Genomic DNA, 22372 nt, shown 5'->3' with positions numbered 1-22372 from the left:
AGTGAAATGACACAAGCATCTTCATACAAAGGACCAGCTATGTTACAAACAATTCATATTGTACATACGGCAGTCTGCCTATTGCTGTGTCAATGACTTCTAGCCAGATACTACATTCCCCGTACTGACATGTTTTAAAGAGTAATGGTTCTCTTTTCAGCTGAATTTACAATCTACTTTTTTTTTGGCCTTTTTCACCTTTCAGAATAAGCTGGCTAGACGAAGAACCCAAGGAAATTAACTGAGAATTAAAACAACAAAAATGTCACTGCTTTAGTAAGGGAATTGTCCGGTGTCACCAATTCAATATACCAGTCCAGGTCTAAGTGTACGGCTCACCAGCAGCTCCGTGTGAAATAATCATTTTTGGGAATCATTACTCATTTTGCAGTTTTCTGCTCCTTCTCTGTCCTCTGAAGATGTTTTCTTTGGTTTTTGGCAATCATTCCTTCTATCCTACCAGTTGCCATCTGTGACAGATTCGACAGACTGAGTCAGAGGATTAAAAAAAAAAAAGGCATCTTCGTATAAAACAAAAATTAAAATGTAGAGATGTAGTCCAAAACAGCACATCTTTCAGTAGAGACACATTAATTAATATTATATCAAAGTAACAATACTTTAAATGGCTAGCTTTAAAGGACAACTGTCATCAAATATTCACTTCACAACTTTTTTGAGTTTTTTTAAGTTTATTACATTTAATGAAATTGTATTTTTTTAAATTGATGTATATTGGAGTTTTTTTAAGAAAAAATGTATTTTTTTTTTTATTTGGCTGAGCAGCAATGTTGGGTCAAACTCGACTGTTATTTGACCAAGTTAGGTTGAGCAGCAGTTGGTCAGATAACAGTAGAATCCACTGTCACTAATTAATGTCATAAATACAAGTTTGACCGGAAAAACAGGATAAAGGATTAAAGGTAGTTGTGTTTTGTGTCATTAAATGTATTGACTAATTTGTGATATATATATATATATAATTGTTATCAGTTAACTAATTGCTATTCTTCATTAACTAATCTTTATTAATATGTCAGGCCACCATTCATTGTGGCACGGTGGTTTAATGGGGTCGGTGGCAGGGAGGTGTAACCCTGTCTGTTACATGTAATATTATACCATGGCATTGCCCACTGCAGGCTGGTAATCTAAATCACTACAGGGTGGTACGACAACGTGTCGGCATGACATTCCAATGTATAGATTTTGTGTAGTCTGGCTGGTGTAAATAAACTCCGGAGTCTATCAGTATCCACAACGTTCCAAAAATGTACATCAAGAATCAACCATTGCAGGACACTCCTCTCCGACAGCTATGGCAATTCATTTACACATTCTCCTGGAATATTGGGTCCTCATCAGATTCCACGTGTGACTTATATGGTGACTAACGGTCTTTGTCTCCACAAACAGGTCACGGGGCAAGACAGGCAGGTCTACAACCACTGCCAATATCTACCTGATCTGAAGTGCGCCATTCATTACAGTGGACCCTGATGTTCTCAAACTCATGAAGTCCGTTTGGTGAGGATTTGTCTCTTACGATTGCCTTTGTTGAAGATACAGTAATGGACTGATCAATTGTTCCTTAATCCATGATCAAATGTATATTTCTTCACAAATAATCTGTAGGTTCATTTGGCATTTAGAAACGTAACCAACGTACCAAAGCATTTTAAGTAATATAACCATTATATGTAACTACCAGAGGGTTAGCCATCTCAATCTACATCTATATATATTTGAAACATAATTGTCAATCGTATTCCAGGTTAGTTCAGCAGTCTTTCCTAATATTCCAGGCTAACATTAATATCTGAAGGACTACACCTCCAATAAGTAAAAAAATATATTCACCAGTGATACATTTATGGAGGTGCCTGTCAAATGGAAGACATCGTCCAAATATAATCTTTGCTAAAATATATACTGTATTCATATGATCAATATAAATATGTATTTGGTTTTTTTTTCTCAGAAGCACCTGCTTTCAAGTAGATCAGTTTTTTAAAGATCTCAATGGTGATAATAAATGCATTCTGTAATTAATGTTTTGGTTTGGTTTTTGTAACTGGCGCTGTTACTTTTTACTTTATATTCTTTGGTTGTGCTGTAAAATATTGTATCTCTTTTTTTTTGTCTCTCACATATTTAACAGCTTCAGCATTTTAGACGGGCTTGCTAGCCAAACTTGGAATGTGGCTTCCGAGCGTAGAGTAAGACTTGTAAGATGATGGCCAAGTCAATGCAGATCTGTAATGTCCCACACATCCAGAACTGGGCAGGGGTAGCTTTAAGGACAAAATAACCCGTCTTGAAACAGTCCCCCGCTGTCCATAACAAGACCATCTTCACACTAAGAAAAGAAAGGACACAATTCAGTACAATATTCAGACAATATCCGAAGGTAGCAAGGTGACCTCACGGGGCTCCTGAACACTACTGATGTGTAACAAAAAGCTGCACGATGAATGTTTGCAGTTCATTACAGTTTCTGATGTCAAATCCATCTTTATCTAATCCTTTGATTTCACTTTTGGACAAAAGTCCCTCTTTACTGCACCTTGAAATATTACAAGAAGCAATAAATCATCTCATCAAAACCATTCTTCATTCATAGCTTAACAGTTCCCATAACCCAAACCTCTCCAAAATAGCTGATGCAGCTCTGAGCTGTGAGATCAAGGTACACGTTAAGCAATCTCTTATTCCCGACTCTGTCATTGCATTGATAATGAAGGTGGGACAACCTTGATGTATTCAGCGCCTGCTGTTCCCCACTGAGCGATGTGCTCTGTAGTTCTAATTAAGTACATCTCTCTCCCACATCCTCTCTGTGATTAATGAGTTACAGCCATCCAACATGGCTGGCCGGCCCAAAGAGGAGCCAAGACTCATCTGTTGACATCGGACATCTACACTACAATGAGAGCTGGACAACCATTTCCTTGTCTGTCTCACCTGTCACTTAGAACAGGACAACAAAAGGACTTTTGAGCTAAAGTCCTCCTGACATTACATATTTTTTAAAAATGCAATATTCCTTCTGGAAATCCATATAGGTATTCGCATAAATCTGTTGTTTTGTTGCCGTTATTGATCATCGTATGCCATTATACAAATTGGAAGACAGTATAACTACATTTACTTTAAACACAACAGACGTCTTCTTGTAGACCCAATGTTCTATGGAATTATATGTTTAAAATCGTTTAATACATGGAAACTATGTGATTAGATAAATGGCTCCCAAACCATTCATTCTGACATCATATAGGCAAAGTTACTCTAATCTATATAGGCTGAAACAGTGTCACTTATCCTTTAGGGCCAACGTTACAATACTGGAGCACAGCGATGCAATCAGGATTTAGAGATCCAAAACTGCCTTATTTTCCTGCAAGAGTAATTACAAAAAAACAGAGACCAAGAGAAATGTGGGGCAAAGCTGTAAACGTGAAGCAATCACCATGGTAACCGGTGAAGTCAGTATGAACATTCCATCGGTTTCTTTGATGATTGGTACACTTTCAGATATTGAACCCAAATTATTTTTTTCTTTTTATTAAATACATGTTGCCTACAGGTTGGTAAGGATCCTAGCACTGGAGATAACAGGAAAGGTGCACAATGTTGGTACCCCAGGTTAACAGAGTAGAATGCGTAATGCATGAAATTAAAAAAAAAACAAATATAAGTTTTTTTATAATAGCAAACCTTATGACACCTTGTCTTGCACAGCATTCCTAAACACTTCCTGTAAAGAGACATCTAATATTTATACTTCCTTTACTGCAAATTCTGTTTAATTTAGAATTTCTTATCTCCTGCTCTGTTAATAGCTTGCTAAGCCCTGCAGGAGCCTCCTGTATGTAATTCATTTTCAATTTACAGTGCAGGAGATAAAAACATTTAAAGCAAGTTAACACCTGATTGAAAATTAAATATTAGTTTTCAGGCAGGCTGTGTCAATCACAGACAGGGGAGGTGTGGCTAGGGTTGCATAAACTGAAACAAAAGTGATATAACTTCTAAATGGCAGAAAATTGAGCAGTGAGACTGCATTGGCTAAAACTGCTTCATTAAGCTAAAGTTGTTTTGGTGACAATAGTGTCCCTTTAACATGTTTCTTTTTATAGTGTTGCCATTGTCAAATTATTACGTAAAAAAAACAGGAAAGCATATATTGATGAAAAACGTATCAGTGTATCATAAGTAAAGCCCCTTCTCCCTTAGCAGTAATAGTAGTACTCATCTCCTTAACCTACTTTTACAAATTTCCACCCAAGTTTTTCTCTTTCCGTACATCATTACGTAAATAGCTGAATTTTGAACAATCCCATGTCAGAAGAAAAAATACATACAACTTGTTTTTTTCATTAATTTCTTTCCCTAATGCTTACAAAATCAGCATGCGTGAAATCAAAGTGATTTTAATGGGTACGTGTTTATTCTTTGTGCTTTGCCCCAAAGCAAATATTAACGATTTCCTAAGTACTCCTAAAAATAATGACTTTTTAATGAGAATTCAAAAAAGATTTCAAACTGTTTCACATCATTTCTTTTATTTTTATTTACCTTTCCTTAAAAGTTTAGATATTTTGGAAAATAGTATGGAAACGTGATTCAGTAAAAAAAAAAATCATAGATTATTGCAGTATCTTGTTATGCTTTAGAATCACAAGCTTCTGGGCTTGTCCCCCCTTTAATTTTTTTTAGACTTGGTAAATGGAGAATCTTTAGAAAACAGGGTCGTAATCATGAAACGACCCAAAGCTGAACATCATTTGTGTCATTGTGTGAAGTCTCCCATCACCTCTGGAACAAGGTTAGAGTGTAAAAAATTATAATTACTTCTAAAGTTTTTCTTTAAAAAGGACAATGTGAGTTCATTGATATTTGATTCTCACAAATAAATACTAATTCTTGGCAGGAACAATGTCTTAGGCTTGCTAAATTTTCTGAGTGTCAAATTTATAAATATGGGTGCGAAATTTAAAACACAGAGGCGTACTACAGAGGTAAGGAACAGAGAAGCATTTAAAGCCCTTGTAGATGCATGGATATATCATATAACACGTAGTGAATAGACGTCCACTTTCTTGGCTTGGTTGAGTGTCATGGGAGATTTAAAGGGGTATTTCCAAAAAAAACAAATAATAAAATTGCATGTGATATACATCAGGAAGATATGAAATTGCAAATAAAAGAAACACATCACAATGTAAAGTTCCCTTTTAAATCTAGTTGTGGCGTGAGGTAAATCCGGTTATATCTTTTGGTGAATTCAAAGTATTTAAAATCATTGGAATGCTATGTCATTATCCTGGCGTTCATATGTGGATGGTTACTGTTCTGGTATTCGAATGGTTAAATAGTGTGAACTATCTGTTTTATCTTATCTGTATAACTATAACAGTACTGCAAACTTTATTTTATTTTTTGCGATGGCCAATTTTCTAGCCTCTCCATACAGCAGGAGCCTTATTAAGGATAATTGTAGTTTGCAAGGTACTGCGTCGTCTCCTGGAGATTAAAAATGTGGAAGAGCAGAGCCACTGATATTAAGCACTTTCCTGCCAAAAAAACAGTTCCCAGGTTAATTTACCGAACTAAGGGATTTAACAGCAGCATGGTGGTAAAGCCGGGAGGTAGGCTGAAATTCAGTTATTATGGGAATAAAGAGAACGTGGCAGATATTTCCTGGGTGAGTGTCAGTTGAGTGGGTTGAAGGCGAATTAAATTAGTCATTTATGTTTTACTATACGTTTTAATTTTTAAAAGTGGCAATGTCACCAAAAATTTGAATCTAATCGTATTAGAAATATTTGATAAAACTAATGCAATCGCCTTGCAGTTTGTAAGTAGCCAATTCAATCAATGTGGCTTTGTACTTTGTATAGACAGGTTATAAGCTCATGGGTAAGGTGATATCATTATCTCTGTGTTATATGCTCTGTATATCCTGTCTGGATGAGTTGTACACTATTTGACAAATGTTAAATTAATTAAAATGGGTTATAGTAAAACACGTGGAACATGCCTTCTGTAGGGCAGTGCATTTTAAAAGCTGTTTATGTTTATACTTTTAGCTTACCCCTTTCATCGTTAATGGAACAATCCAAGCACCATAACCGATACAGCGTGCTGTAGTGGTTATGGTGCCAGTGTAAGTAGTCAAACTTTGCAAACGGTTTGATAAGTTATCTGGGATCCGCCAGGCATCGATCACAGACTCCAGGGGAGCCATAAACCTGCACGGCATGTCCTCTGGCTCCCCTCAGCTAAGTCCTGCAGTGCAGGGCTGCCTGGCTGCTCTGGCCTGATGGTGTTCAGCTCTCCTGGAGGAGGTGATCGGAACCCGGGGGTTTCAGATAAACTGTCAAACTGTATTACATGTTGTAGTGGTTATGGTGCCTGGAGTGTTCCTTTAAAACTGCCAGTGCAAGTAATTACCACTGCTTTATTGCATGTCCTGCTATTACGGCAGGCACCCACATGACTTATCATAAAGATCCATTAAAGGGACCCTCCAGGCATTGCTGCTACAGCTCAATTTGGAGATTATGGTGGAAAGCGTCTTATTTACTTTAAAATATTCCCATTGCTTAAAACCAGACCCTTTTGGTGCAGCTAATACAGACGTGGATTTCAGAATGAGCCTCTCCATGTTTGGACAGCAGTGATGGCTGATGAAGATAGAATACGTCATTTTAAATAAAACGTATCCCACAATCAGGACATGCCGTGCTTGGTATCACCAGGACGATGGCAGCGTGCGCCTTGCATTGACAGCATTATGGGATAAAAATATCACTGAGTATGCTTCCACTCGTGAATAATCTATGAAGGATGTAGGATCCATTGCCCTGAAGATCTGCAAAGTAATAATTAGTTGTCACATCTCACCCCTATAACTGAGCGAACCGAGGATATGTGCTACTCAACTGGGCAAATACATTCATATTAATTACCAACTGCACGGGTGTTCCTTGCAATCGAAATCTCCTTCAGTTAAAGGGAAACCGTCACTTCTCTGGAGATTTCTATTAAATGTATATTGCAGATATAGCTTTTTTGAATCCCAATCCGGTTCAGTCCTAGCACAGCCTGGCATGCATTGCAGTAAGGAAGGAGGATCATAGAGGAAAGATCTGTACATCTAATTTATCATAAACCTCATAAACACATAATTGCTAAATATACGGGACAAGCAAATATATTTTTTTATTTCTTATTTTTTTTTCCTTTATTTTTGTTGTGCAAATGATGACACAGAGAGCTTGTAACAAGCACAGCAATAACAAACGGTATTAAATATGGTCATGACATTTAGAGGAACTGCAGAATTTTTGATATGCTAAGTATGCCACAGCAGCGATATCAAGCGTAGTATAAACAAGTAATACACCATGGCATGTAGAACAGTAACGTCTCCTGAGTATTACAGTGCCCCTCATGTACAGCTTTTATGGTGTTTTCAAAAGTTACAGAGTCAAATATAAGGCTTGCGTTTCAGTTTTTTCACAGTGATAGACGCCAGATTGGTTACGTTGCCTTTGAGACCGTATGGTAGCCCAGGAATGAAAATTAACCCCATGCTGGCATACCATTTGCAATAGTAGACAACCCAAGGTATTGCAAATGGGGTATGTCCAGTCTTTTCCAGTAGCCACTTAGTCACAAACACTGGCCAAAATTGGCATTCAAATTCGTTTTTTGCATTTTTCACACACAAACAAATATTAACACTAACTTTGCCCAGTGTTTGTGACCAAGTGGCTACTAAAAAAGACTTGATATACCCCATTTGCAATACCTTGGGTTGTCTACTATTTTTTTTTTTTTTTTAATTCTTTATTTTTATTGTGCAAAGATTAACATACAAATTTGAAATGCCATGACGGCAGCAATAATCATTCCTTGAACATACATCGAGATGTTGTGTCATAGCATTTGAGGATTGTGCACATTTTTAGATGTTAGATAAAACAAGCTAAACTGCGGATCTGAATGGTAGATCTGACTAAGTTACATATGTTAACATGTTGGGGTCACTGGCCCCCATCTCCCCTCACACCGCCTTGGCTAACTGTGATGATGTGAAAACACGATTCCCTATGGTTAGCAAAATAAGTAAGTTGAAACAAGTAAGCTAAAACAATATGGAACATTGGGGCATAATAACGGTACAGGGTGCCTGTTGAGCCAGAGGTGTTAAGTATCAAGCTATGGTGAAGCCTATTTAGGCTAGTTAGGGTAATTACTACTGTGTGTGGCTTGATGTGGTGGGAGGCCTGTGGCAGGATATGGCCCCGTAATTACAGCTACCCGATGCCCCTCAGTGGGTATCTACAGTCCCAACCAGTGGAGTGTCCAGTAAGGAAGGGTAGGTACAGGACCTTGTCCGTCCCTGGTGAGCTCAGGTAGGTGCAGGCTTGGGGAGTAGCGCTAATCATCACCTGGGACAGCAACCCTCTTCCTTGGTGCCTCTCTTTGTGATGGGCAGGATCTCTCAAACGGTGCGAGGTGTGCCTTTGGCGGTAGGGCTCAGCCATAGCGAGTCGGTGGCATCCAGCCGGCCTCCTCACTTTCTGCGTTGCGGCGGTGATTCGCCTGGTGGTTTGTAGCTTGTTAGGGCATTGCCTGTGAGTTGGCTTTGATGGAACTGCACTCCTCCTGCGGACTGTCCTCCTCTTCTTAGTGCGAGCGATTGCATGGGTAGCTAGAGAGGAGCGGCAGACTCACGCAGCGTGCGGTCGTCGAGTGAAGGCTTCCTGTCTGTGGGCCTCCGGTGCTTTAGGTGTGGGCTGGTTTTGGCTCTTTATGTCAGCAACCGGAGGTGAGAGGTCTAGCTTGCTGGCACTCCGTTGCCTCTCTTCGAGCTTGCGCCAAAATTCTGTGAGGAGTGCGTCCAGCTTAGTGAGACTTGTTTCCCTCGGGCCTTGTGGCAAGTTGTGGGGTCTTGCTCCCGCCATCTTGGCTTCCGACGATTCTTCCAGCAGTGACATGTGCTGTGTCGCAGGGCCACCGAGTGGTCGTGGTTGCGGTGTGAGTGCTGGTGCCGGGATAACCCCCACCGGCAAGGCCCCTGTCGCTTCCACCTTTAGCAGCCGGATAGCCAGCAGGAAGATCGGCCGCCTCTTCCACGCCAGCACCCCCAGGTAGGCCGCAGTTGTGTGCCGAGAACAGGCTGCTCATTTTGTATCCAGGAGTCTTTCAGGTGTTGCAGAAATAAAGTCTGCTTTTGCCTGCTGTCAGGTAGTCGAGTTTGCCGGTGTAAAGATTCTAAATTAGGGCTCTGCTGGAGTGTTTTACCCGGAGCACACTCTGCATGCGGCCATCTCGGTTGGCAGCCAGGCCCCGCCCCCGGGTTGTCTACTATTGTAAATGGTATGCCATCATGGGGGTAATTCCCATTCCTGGGCTACCATACAGTCTCAAAGGCAACGTAACCAATCTGGCGAATTTCAATGTGAAAAAAATGAAAAATGTAACATGCTATATTTGACCCTGTAACTTCCCAAAACACCATAAAACCTGTACATAGGGGGCACTGTTTTACATGTGAGACATCGCTGAATACAAATATGTGTATTTTATTGCAGTTGAAGCAAACAGTATTATGACATTCACAGTTAAAATGTCTTAACTAAATATAATTTTTTCTTCCATTTTTTAAAATATTTTATTCATATTAAAATATGTTTCATACCTAAATATTTGATGTTAAATGAAAGCCCTGTTTCCCCTGAATAAAACGATGTATAATAAGTGTGGGTGCATTTAATATGAAAGAGGCGAATTACGCCTGAACAGACATATAGCGAAAATTCAAGTTTTTGTTTACGTTTTGTTTTGATCACAAAGTGTACATTTGGCTCAGTCCTTAAGGGGTTAAGGATTTCTATTGCATCAGAGTTGGTGAAGGTCAGGCGATCAGCCCAAGTGTTGGGAGTGTTTCTGACTTGCTGGGGATTTGAGTTGAAATAAATCTATAAACAGTACATATCTTTGGGGCGATTGTCAGATGGTCACACATGGGTTTTTCCCTGAGGGTTTTTTCTGCTTTTACTGTATATTCCAATGTCTACAGAACAAGCATTCGTTAGAATGGACTTGAAGGGTTTGAAGATGGAGTGTTTGGGTGTCTTCAAAAAGAATATGAGAACCACCAATATGATGATCAGTTTGATCCACACGAAAGCATCCACTCTTAAAAGTACAAACAAGCCAGGAATTCAAGGAAACAACTTTCATCTTGTCAGCAATCCTTGATGTTTTATGAATGTTGCAAGAATCTGAGATTTGTGAGAAACCGGCCGTCCTGAGCAATAGTACAAGTTCTTTCTGTTTAAGAATAGCTGGGGATACAGTGTGTACACGTATTGACATCAAACAGAGACAGAATGGAAAGGAGGAAGTTTAATTACATATCATTCCATTCACACCCCACTAAACAACTCCTGAAACATAAACCGAGCCACCTATTGTGCAGTTTGAGATATTCGGCAATTTCTCTGTGTTTTCTTTCAGTTTAGACTCCATGTTTAGACAGTCGATGTGTGAGGGTATGTCACTTAGTTGATGTGTGGGTGTGTTAGACAGTCGATGTGGGAGTGTGTGTTAGACAGTCGATGTGGGAGTGTGTGTTAGACAGTCGATGTGGGAGTGTGTGTTAGACAGTCGATGTGGGAGTGTGTGTTAGACAGTCGATGTGTGAGGGTGCGTTAGACAGTCGATGTGTGAGGGTGCGTTAGACGGTCGATGTGTTAAGGTATCTTAGACAGTCTGTGTGAGGGTGTGTTAGACAGTCGTTGTGTGAGGGTATGTTAGACAGTCGATGTGTTAACATATCTCAGACAGTCTGTGTGAGGGTGTGTTAGACAGTCATTGTGTGAGGGTATGTTAGACAGTCGATGTGTTAAGTTACGTGTTTCAGAGGATGGATCGTAGTATGAGGGTATTTTAAATGATGGATCGTAGTGTGAGGGTATTTCAGAGGATGGATTGTAGTGTGTGGGTATTTTAGAGGATGGATCGTAGTGTGAGGGTATTTCAGAGGATGGAATATAGTGTGAGGGCATTTCAGAGGATGGAATATAGTGTGAGGGCATTTCAGAGGATGGAATATAGTGTGAGGGTATTTTAGAGGATGGATCGTAGTATGAGGGTATTTCAGAGGATGGATCGTAGTGTGAGGGTATTTCAGAGGATGGAATATAGTGTGAGGGCATTTCAGAGGATGGAATATAGTGTGAGGGTATTTTAGAGGATGGATCGTAGTATGAGGGTATTTCAGAGGATGGATCGTAGTGTGAGGGTATTTCAGAGGATGGATCGTAGTGTGAGGGTATTTTAGAGGATGGATCGTAGTGTGAGGGTATTTCAGAGGATGGATCGTAGTGTGAGGGTATTTCAGAGGATGGATCGTAGTGTGAGGGTATTTTAGAGGATGGATCGTAGTATGAGGGTATTTCAGAGGATGGGTTGTAGTGTGAGGGTATTTCAGAGGATGGATCGTAGTGTGAGGGTATTTTAGAGGATGGGTCGTAGTGTGAGGGTATTTTAGAGGATGGGTCGTAGTGTGAGGGTATTTTAGAGGATGGGTCGTAGTATGAGGGTATTTCAGAGGATGGGTCGTAGTATGAGGGTATTTCAGAGGATGGGTCGTAGTGTGAGGGTATTTCAGAGGATGGGTCGTAGTGTGAGGGTATTTCAGAGGATGGATCATAGTGTGAGGGTATTTCAGAGGATGGATCGTAGTGTGAGGGTATTTCAGAGGATGGATCGTAGTGTGAGGGTATTTTAGAGGATGGATCGTAGTGTGAGGGTATTTCAGAGGATGGATCGTAGTGTGAGGGTATTTTAGAGGATGGATCGTAGTGTGAGGGTATTTCAGAGGATGGATCGTAGTGTGAGGGTATTTTAGAGGATGGATCGTAGTGTGAGGGTATTTCAGAGGATGGATCGTAGTGTGAGGGTATTTCAGAGGATGGATCGTAGTGTGAGGGTATTTTAGAGGATGGATCGTAGTATGAGGGTATTTCAGAGGATGGGTCGTAGTGTGAGGGTATTTTAGAGGATGGGTCGTAGTATGAGGGTATTTCAGAGGATGGGTCGTAGTGTGAGGGTATTTCAGAGGATGGGTCGTAGTGTGAGGGTATTTTAAAGGATGGATCGTAGTATGAGGGTATTTCAGAGGATGGATCGTAGTGTGAGGGTATTTCAGAGGATGGATCGTAGTGTGAGGGTATTTTAGAGGATGGATCGTAGTGTGAGGGTATTTCAGAGGATGGATCGTAGTGTGAGGGTATTTCAGAGGATGGATCGTAGTGTGAGGGTATTTTAGAGGATGGATCGTAGTATGAGGGTATTTCAGAGGATGGGTCGTAGTGTGAGGGTATTTTAGAGGATGGGTCGTAGTGTGAGGGTATTTTAGAGGATGGGTCGTAGTGTGAGGGTATTTTAGAGGATGGATCGTAGTATGAGGGTATTTCAGAGGATGGGTCATAGTGTGAGGGTATTTCAGAGGATGGGTCGTAGTGTGAGGGTATTTCAGAGGATGGGTCGTAGTGTGAGGGTATTTTAGAGGATGGGTCGTAGTGTGAGGGTATTTTAAAGGATGGATCGTAGTATGAGGGTATTTCAGAGGATGGGTCGTAGTGTGAGGGTATTTTAGAGGATGGGTCGTAGTGTGAGGGTATTTTAAAGGATGGATCGTAGTATGAGGGTATTTCAGAGGATGGGTCGTAGTGTGAGGGTATTTCAGAGGATGGGTCGTAGTGTGAGGGTATTTCAGAGGATGGGTCGTAGTGTGAGGGTATTTCAGAGGATGGGTCGTAGTGTGAGGGTATTTCAGAGGATGGATCGTAGTGTGAGGGTATTTTAAAGGATGGATCATAGTATGAGGGTATTTCAGAGGATGGATCGTAGTGTGAGAGTATTTAGTGGGTAAGTCCCTGCTGTTTCTTGCGATGTCCTTTGTCCAGCCTGCCTGCCCATCACAAAGGAGGTCTGCGTACAGAGTATAAGATGTGGCTACATCCATTAGGGTCCGCTGGATTTTCTTTGGTGGTGTCCGGATCCGGGGCAATGAGGAGTAACGTTTTTTCTGCGGCTGCATTGCGAGGCTTGGCTTAAGGAGGGATCGTAGTGTGAGGGTATTTTAGAGAATGGATCGTAGTATGAGGTTATTTCAGAGGATGGATCGTAGTATGAGGGTATTTAGTGGGTAAGTCCCTGCTGTTTCTTCCGATGTCCTTTGTCCAGCCTGCCTGCCCGTCACAAAGGAGGTCTGCGTACAGAGTATAAGATGTGGCTGCATCCATTAGGGTTCGCTGGATTTTCTTTGGTGGTGTCTGGATCCGGGGCAATGAGGAGTAACGTTTTTTCTGCGGCTGCATTGCGAGGCTTGGCTTAAGGCTGGGTATGTGGAAAGTTTGCAGCTCTCTATGACATGACTCTGTTGCCTGGTTCCGTCATGTGTGTTTGCGTGCAGATGGGAGAGGTCTCTTTCTGCGGCGCCATCTTGGATGAGGAACTCCTTGTCTGCGGCAGGAATATGTGGTTTTCTTGCTATGTAACTATGCATGTGCTGTGGTCTGCTGCTCATGGCTTTCTAGCTTCACCTAGAAGGAATCAAGTATGGCATTTAGCCTGGTCAGAGTGTCATGCTTCTCTTCGCAGCGGTCTGATGTGCACGTGGCGTCCGCCATTATGCAGGCCTCTGTATCTGGATGCCGTTCTTGCAGACACGCAGCCTGTATCTGCCGTGACTGGGCTGCCTTAGGGGGGTGGACCGGGATCACCCCCACCGGTCCTAAAGGGGGGGCAGACAGTCAGTGGCTCTGTATCCCCGGCGTAGGGGCGAGGAAAGCGGCCGCCTCTCCCCAACCCCATCCACACGGGCAGCAGAGTGCCAGTTTGGGTTCACGGTATTAGGTGGTTCACAAGGGTGCCCCTATCTTGGGTACCGTACCCTGGCATGTATTCAGGCTTTGGTTTATTTTGTATCGCCATATAATTAACGTGTGGCAGGAGCCCCTCCAACATACGACCATTCAGCTTAAAGTTCAGGCTCCGCCCTCCCAAGGGGGTGTCTTAATATTTATATTACTACATTTTTGGATTTTGTTGTTCAAAAGGGATTCTCTAAGCACAAAAACAACTTTAGATTAATAAAGCAGTTTTAGTACATAGTTCATTCTCCTGCAGTCTCACTGGTCAATTCTATGCCATTTAGGAGTTAAACCACTTTTGTTTCTGTTTATGCAGCCCTAGCCACACCTCCCCTGGCTTTGACTGACAGCCTGCATGAAAACAAAATTGTTTCATGTAGAATCAGATCACTGGGATCACAATCTGTAACTTTAATTACACGCAGGAGGCTCCTGTAGGCTTTAGCAGGCTATTACAGAGAAGGAGAAGGAGATACAAATTATAATTTAATCAGACTGAGTAGTAAATGTAGTTTAAACATTAGTTCTCTCTTTACAGGAAGTGATTAGGAAGGCTGTGCGAGTCACATGCAGCGGAGTGTGAATAGAGCTGGATAATTAAAGTTATTTAACTCCTAAATGGCAGATATTTGAGTATTGAATTGAGAATTGAGACTGCATGGGGTGATCTATTCACTAAAACTGCTTCAGTAAGCTACAGTTGTTTTGGTGACTATAGTGTCCCTTTAAGGGCTCAGACTTCTTGTTGTGAGGTAAGGGTTAAGAAATTAAAAGAGGGAAACAAGCCATGCCAGGTCTAACAGCAAGCAGAGAAATCCTTTAACAAGGGTCAATACACAAGGACACTAATATAGTCATCAAGTCTCATAGTCACCTAGGTGGAAAAAAAGTCCATCAAGTTCAACTGTCCACAAATCTATTCCCATGCTTGATCCAGAAAATGCAGAAAAAAACCCTGGTTTTAAGTATTTCCAATTTTGCCACAAACCAGGACAATATTCACCCATGATTCCAAAATGCCCCCCCCCCCTCCCCCCCCTGGGTGGTAAAAACCTTACTGTATTCAAGCCTGAAGCTGTAACTCTGCATGGTGTTAGACTCAGAAACACAAGCAGTCTGCTGACATCATCTGAAGTGATAGCCTGATCCACTCACAATGCTTCCCCATAGACTGACAAAGAGGCAGATCAGGGGCAGAGCCAGCATGATTCAAACACAGCCCTGGTCAATCAGCATCTCCTCATAGAGATGAATTGAAAGTTCAGTGTCTGCATGCAGAGGGAGGAGATACTGAATGTTTGGATGCATTTTAGGCAGCCATTGATACCGGAGAAACTGACGGAAGCCAAGCACAGAGAGATGGACACAGGTTTCTTCAGGAAGGAAGAGATTCTTTATTGGATCACCGATCGGGACTCAGAGGGACTAGCGTCACCAAAATACCACAAGTTCTGAGCCCCGGACAATAGTGCAGGCTCCTTATATAGGCACATAACTCCTCCCATATTAAGCTCCACCCGCACATTCTCTTAACCAATCAACACAAATAAGAATTAACTTCCTGTTTGACCGCATGGCTTGTCCAGCACAATGGAGGAGGGGAATACTATATCCTGTATTCTTGCACATGCTCCGTACACTACTGATCGTATCTTGCCACGTGCAACCAACTGATTGATACGTCAGCATATGCACGTACACATGCCACGTGGTAATCTCGGCCTACTAAATTTATTTTTACCGAGATTCCACCACATTCCCCCCTTTGATGCCTCTTGATATTTTACAATTACTTGAGGCATCACATAACGTTAGTTTTGCTTACACCGCAAGTTACCTTGAACCAGACCAGACTTATCTTATGATGTGAATCTTCAACATTCATCTTCCTGCATTGGTTCTCCTTGATCTAGAGCCTTATACTTATATATCGCCATTATCTGTGCAGCAGCCTTCCTCTCTGCTATATTTGCTATCAGGCTTTGCACAGACCTAACTACTAAGGGTATAAGACACGGTAGGAGTAGACACAACATTAAAATCAGTAGGACTCCACCTACCACTGCCTTAAGCCCTCCAAACCACTCATACCAGCTACCAAACCAACTACTTGGATTATACCCTTTCCATACCTGAGTAGGCACATGCGCTAGTTTAACCATATGGCTAGTAAGCTCCGCTATTGCTTGCCCTTCGTCATCTATTTGAAGACAGCAATTGCTTAGGTTAAACTTCCCACATACACCTCCCTCTACTGCCAAAAGGTAATCCAAGGCTAATCTATTCTGGTATACTGCTGTCCTCATCCTAGTATTATGTTTCGCTAGGAGATTGAGCGCTTGTGATGTTTCGTTAGTAATAATCTCAACCACCGCCTGTAATCTTATAATGCGGTTGAGCATATAAATAGGGGTTCTATAACCAAAGGTACCATCTTCTGCCCACGTGGCTGGCCCATAATAATCTATAATACGCTGGGGAGGCCATTCATTATCTTCCCAGGCGCCTATCTCTATGGGTCCCCTTTTCTTCCTATGATTCACATCATACACTTTAACACCTAAAGTCTCACCTGTTTCAATAGGTAACAAGAAGAAGGATGGTTTGAGCATACCCAACACACATGCCCCTTCCCAGTCCTGTGGCAACTCCGAATAGGCTTTCTTACCACAGATCCAGTACAAATTTGCTGGGGCTCTCCAGGTAGATGTGATAGATAGATCAAACCACACATCCTTTAAATTGGCGTATCTAGCAAACGGGTTAGATGGTTCTGAGACATTTGAAGCCGACCACCAAGTTGTATTTTTAGTATCATCATCATAAGCTTTTTGCCCTAGACAAGTTAATTCTCCTACAGAAGTATTATACATTATTCCTTTCCTTGCTATGCAAACATAACCTATGATGGAGGTCTTTAATCTCCACTCAGATTTACCTCTAACACTCATATGATAATCGGCTTGTGTAGATATTAGTTGGTCAACTGCCTCAGAACCGGACATTACCTCCTTTGCTTCCCAAGGCCATTGGTCTCCCATGTTAGTACCTCCACACACATAGCAGTTGGTAACATTAAGACTACCGGCAATACTTTCAGCTAGGTCAATGAACAGGTTTTTAGCATTATGGGGGATCTTATTATCTATACTCATCTCTTCATAAAAGGAATGGTATACTTGATGAGTCTGGGAGGATACCGTATCTGTCTCTATCCCTATAAACAATATTGTCCCAGGATCTAAGCCCGTCCCGTATATCTGAAACCCAAATAAATTGCCATACTTATCTAAGAACTTGTCGGGGTTATTTATAAGTATATGGACTGGGTTGCATTCCATAGACTTACAATATGGGCTAGTCAGCAACTTAGTCACTATCATGTCCTTATCTACTGTCTGTCCCCAAGTCGCCCACCCCACACAAGACCAATATGGGCAAAAGTTATAGTCTTTATTTGGGCATCTAGGACTCACATATTTATTCTTACTACTGGGACAAATATATTTATCGTTAGATCCATACGTCCTCTCCCATCTAAGATCCCCACATACATTCCACGGCTTTCTACCACTTGATATCGCCTTACATGCATCAAATAGCAGAACACCCGAAGAATGTACGGATTCTAACACCGTCTTATTAATTAGGGTCCCCTGAGGATCTCCATTCCTGAGAGTCAACCAAATTGTACGAGGTTGATACTCCGGACTGAAGCACTTAGGTTCTCCTACTCCTAAATGGCACACACTATAGTCTATATTTAGGTATCTACATCTCGATACATCTCCTTTACACTCGTATTGTGAATGCCAAATTAGGGTTTGGGAAATATGGTTACCTGTTCTCGTAGTCTTAATGCATACCTCACAGCTAGGAGTGTCGGTACCTCTACCTTCCTGAATATAAAAACACACACAAATAAACACAATCAAAAGCACATCTTTCGCCGTCATCCTCAGTCTTCGTCCGTGCGAAGGCGCCTCAGCTTCCAGCATGTGAGGGCTGCAGGGAATGGAGTTCTGCTCGTCTTCACAGGTGTCCCTTCGAGACTTTCCTGGCTTATAAACTATGTGTTGGTAAGCGGACAGGCTTTATTATGGCCTTCTCACTCACGCACCAAATCCCAAAAATAATAAAATTTGTAATCCACAATAATTCCTCGTTACTCCGACTGAGTAGTGCGTTTCAACCGGATCTTGCAGGGATTCTCTGGATCTGTTGTAACTTGCCAAGAATCGACTGCTGCTGGTTTAACCCTGGAGTGATGTATCCACGGAGTCACTTCGGCCACTTTAATCGCTGTAGGGGTAGACAAAAGAACAACATAAGGACCTCTCCACTTGGGCCCTAACGGTACATTATTCCACTCTTTAATCCACACTTGATCTCCTGGACGATAACTATGAACAGGGGGATAAATATTCACAGGTAATCTATCTTGTACCCATTTCTGTACCTCCTCCATAGTCTTACCCAACTCTACAACCTGCTGCCGGGTAATTCCTTCTCCCAACTGACTCAAATCCCCCCTTAAGTTACCAAGTACGGGAGGTGGTCGCCCATACATGATTTCAAAAGGAGAGAGGCCCATCCTTCTGGTAGGGGTACTGCGGATTCGCAATAGAGCTATGGGTAAGAGAACGTTCCACTTAAGTTGGGTTTCCTGACACATTTTAGCCAACTGGTTCTTAATAGTTCTATTCATTCTCTCTACCTTACCAGAACTCTGGGGTCTATATGCAGTATGAAGCCTCCACTTTATACCAAGCATATGAGTCAGTTGTTGTAGGCACTGGTGAACAAAAGCTGGACCATTGTCCGATCCTATAGAACAGGGTAGTCCATATCGGGGTATTATTTCTCGTAGCAGGAATCTCACAACTTCTCCTGCTTTCTCTGTACGAGTAGGACATGCTTCTACCCAGCCTGAATAGGTGCACACAATTACCAACAGGTAACGATGTCCACCCGATTTAGGCATCACTGTAAAGTCTATTTGTAGATCGGACATGGGGAGTCCCCCCATAAACTGGACTCCTGGTGGCTTTACTGGTCCTTGTCTTGCATTATTTTTAGCACACGTTACACATCTACGTACAATGGCCTGAGTCAAGTTGGACAATCTTGGTATGTAGAAATGTTTCCTGAGAGATTCTTCTGTACTGTCTCTCCCAGAATGTGTCCCGTTATGATAATTTTGGACAATTTCTACTGCTAGTGATGCTGGTATGACTATTCTTCCATCTTCTAGCTGATACCACTTGTTCTCCAAATACTTTCCCGGTTCAGTTTTTAACCACTCCTCTTCTTGAGCTGTATAAACTGGAGTCCATTGAGACAGTGGGGTTGGTATTAGAGCAGCTATATGCCCCACATACTCCTGTCTTCCTGATTCAGCAGCACGCTTAGCTGCACTATCTGCCATCCGATTTCCTTTGGTTACATCACCATCTCCTCTCAGATGCGCTCGACAATGTATAATACCGACTTCTTTCGGCTCCCACACTGCTTCTAATAGTTGTAGGATTTCAGCTGCGTACTTGATTTCTCTGCCTTCTGAATTCAGTAGTCCTCTTTCTTTATACAAAGCTCCGTGGGCATGAGTGGTTAAAAACGCATACTTGGAGTCCGTGTAGATGTTCACTCTTAAACCTTCAGCCAATTGTAACGCTCGTGTCAGTGCTATCAATTCTGCCTTTTGTGCTGATGTTCCTTTCGCCAGTGGCCGAGCTTCTATCACCTTGTCTATTGTTGTTACTGCATATCCTGCATAGCGGATCCCTTCTTTCACATAACTACTGCCGTCGGTGTAATATTGAACATCGGGGTTCTGGATGGGAAAATCACGAAGATCTGGTCTACTTGAAAATACTTCATCCATTACTTCCAAACAATCATGTTGACTTTCAGTAGGTTGTGGCAAGAGGGCAGCTGGATTTAAGGTATTTACAGTCTCTAAATGCACTCTTGGGTTTTCACACAACATTGCTTGATACTTGGTCATACGGCTATTACTAAACCAATGATTTCCTTTGTAATCCAACAACGTCTGTACTGCATGTGGGACTCGTACATAAAGTTCTTGACCCAGAGTGAGTTTATCGGCTTCAGCTACTAGCAGGGCGGCTGCAGCTACGGCTCTTAGACAAGGTGGAAGTCCGCTGGCCACTGCATCCAGTTGCTTAGACATGTAGGCAACAGGTCTTTGCCATGATCCCAAGTACTGTGTCAATACTCCCACAGCCATTCTTCTTTGCTCATGTACATACAGGTAGAATGGTCGTGTGTGATCAGGTAGACCTAATGCTGGGGCACTCATCAAAGCCTTCTTCACATCTTCAAATGCCGTTTGCTGTTCTTGAGTCCATAAGAAGGGGTCATGCTCTGTACCTTTGATGGCTGCGTACAGAGGTTTTGCCAGTATCGCGTAGCTGGGAATCCATATCCTACAGAAGCCTGCTGCCCCCAAGAATTCTCGCACTTGCCTTCTATTCTTGGGTATTGGTATTTGGCAGACAGCTTCTTTTCTCTCTGGCCCCATAATTCTTTGACCTTCAGAGATATGGAATCCCAGATATTTGACAGTTGGCAAACACAACTGAGCCTTCTTTCTAGACACCTTGTATCCTGCCTTCCAGAGAATGTGTAGTAGATCGTGCGTTGCTTGCTGACATTTTTCTTTTGTAACTGCTGCTATCAACAAGTCATCTACATACTGTAACAATACACACTCTCCTGGGATGGACTCGAAATCCAATAGATCTTGACTTAGAGCTGAACCAAATAGGGTAGGTGAATTTTTAAACCCTTGGGGCAGTCTTGTCCAGGTCATTTGGCGTTTTGAGCCCGTTACAGCGTTCTCCCATTGGAAAGCGAAGATACATTGACTTTCTGCGGCAATTCGGAGGCAAAAGAAGGCATCTTTGAGATCTAAGACTGTGAAGTAAGTAGCCCCGCCCGGAATTAAAGCAAGCAGGTTATATGGATTGGGCACGACTGGATGTATACTAACAACCGCATCATTGACTGCTCTCAAGTCCTGCACAGGTCGATACTCATCTGTACCGGGCTTTTGAACAGGCAGCAATGGGGTGTTCCAGGGGGAAGTACAGAATTTTAGGATACCATCCCGTATGAACTTATCCAGATAAGATTGGATGTTCTTCTTAGCCTTCTGAGGGATGTGGTATTGTCTTAGGCTCACTGGATAAACCCCAAGTTTTAGTTCGATTTTAATAGGTGGAATATTGCGTGCCAGTCCTGGTGGGTTGTTCTCTGCCCAAACTCCTGGTATGTTAAATAATGTCTCATCACTCCTAGGGTTTTGGCTAGTCAACACTGTATAAAGTCGCCACTCTTCTTCCTTTGGTACGGATAAAGTCATAATACCTGAAGGTCCATTAAACTTTAAGGATGTTGTTCCATTTGGTAGGAACGTAATCTGCGCTTGTAACTTAGATAGCATATCACGTCCCAGCAATTGGACTGGACATTCAGGCATATAAAGGAATTGATGTTTCACTACGTGGCCTCCCAATGTACAGAGTCGACTTTTAAGAACCGGTTTTTCAGCACTTCTTCCAGTTGCTCCTATCACAGTAATAGTCCTTCCAGATGGAGGAGCAACTAGATTAGTCACCACTGAATGTTCAGCACCAGTGTCGATCATGAACGCACTCCTTTTTCCCCCTATTGATACATCGACCATAGGCTCCGCTCGACCAAGGGGGATGGAGCCCGGTCGGTATCAATAGTCCTCCATGACCGTGTCAGCCAATCCTACAAAGTCCCTACCTTCTCTATCGCGGGACCTTTGCGCTGCTGGAATATACCTGTCTTCTCTAACACTTCCTCTGTTCCCATTACTCCCTCTATTACCATTACTCCCTCCGGGGCCTCCTCTACCTCTCGCTCTGCCTCTAAAGTTTCCATAACCTGACCTAGGTCTGTCTCTCTCAGACTGTTCTCTTCGCGGACACTCATTTCTCCAATGCCCTTCTTCCCTACAGTAAGCGCACTGATTTCTACTTAGAGGTTCCTCATTCCATCTACTATCGCCTCTATCCGGGCCCCGTCTATCTACGCCTGCGATCGCTACCGCTAGCATATCAGCCTTTTTACGCATCTTGCGCTCTTCCTCTTTCTTACTTTCTGTATCCCTATTCATATAAACCTTATTCGCTACCTCCATTAGTTGGGTGATGGACATACCTGCAAACCCTTCTAACTTTTGTAGCTTGCGCTTAATATCTCCGTAAGCTTGGCTGACAAAGGCGGAGTTCACCATTCGGGAATTATCTGCGTCTTCCGGATTAAAGGGGGTATACAAGCGGTATGCCTCCAATAATCGGTCATAAAAGACACTGGGCGCTTCATCGCTTTTCTGAATCACCTCAACTGTCTTT

General features: G+C 42.3%; 1 protein-coding gene across 1 annotated transcript in view; it reads right to left on the bottom strand.

Annotated features, from left to right (window-relative positions):
• Positions 1-1165: 1165 nt before the first annotated feature.
• Positions 1166-22372, bottom strand: part of LOC134579337 (solute carrier family 66 member 2-like) — an 83727-nt gene continuing 62520 nt past the window's right edge. The window contains exon 5 of the mRNA XM_063438600.1: positions 1166-2359. Coding sequence (XP_063294670.1) covers positions 2185-2359 — 175 coding nt within the window. The 3' untranslated portion in view covers positions 1166-2184. The remainder of the gene's footprint in view (positions 2360-22372) is intronic.

The sequence above is a fragment of the Pelobates fuscus genome, chromosome 12 (genome assembly GCF_036172605.1).
Source record: "Pelobates fuscus isolate aPelFus1 chromosome 12, aPelFus1.pri, whole genome shotgun sequence".
Classification (NCBI taxonomy): Eukaryota; Metazoa; Chordata; class Amphibia; order Anura; family Pelobatidae; genus Pelobates; species Pelobates fuscus.
Note: the sequence above shows the minus strand (reverse complement) of the source record. Positions and strands in the feature narration are given on the sequence as shown.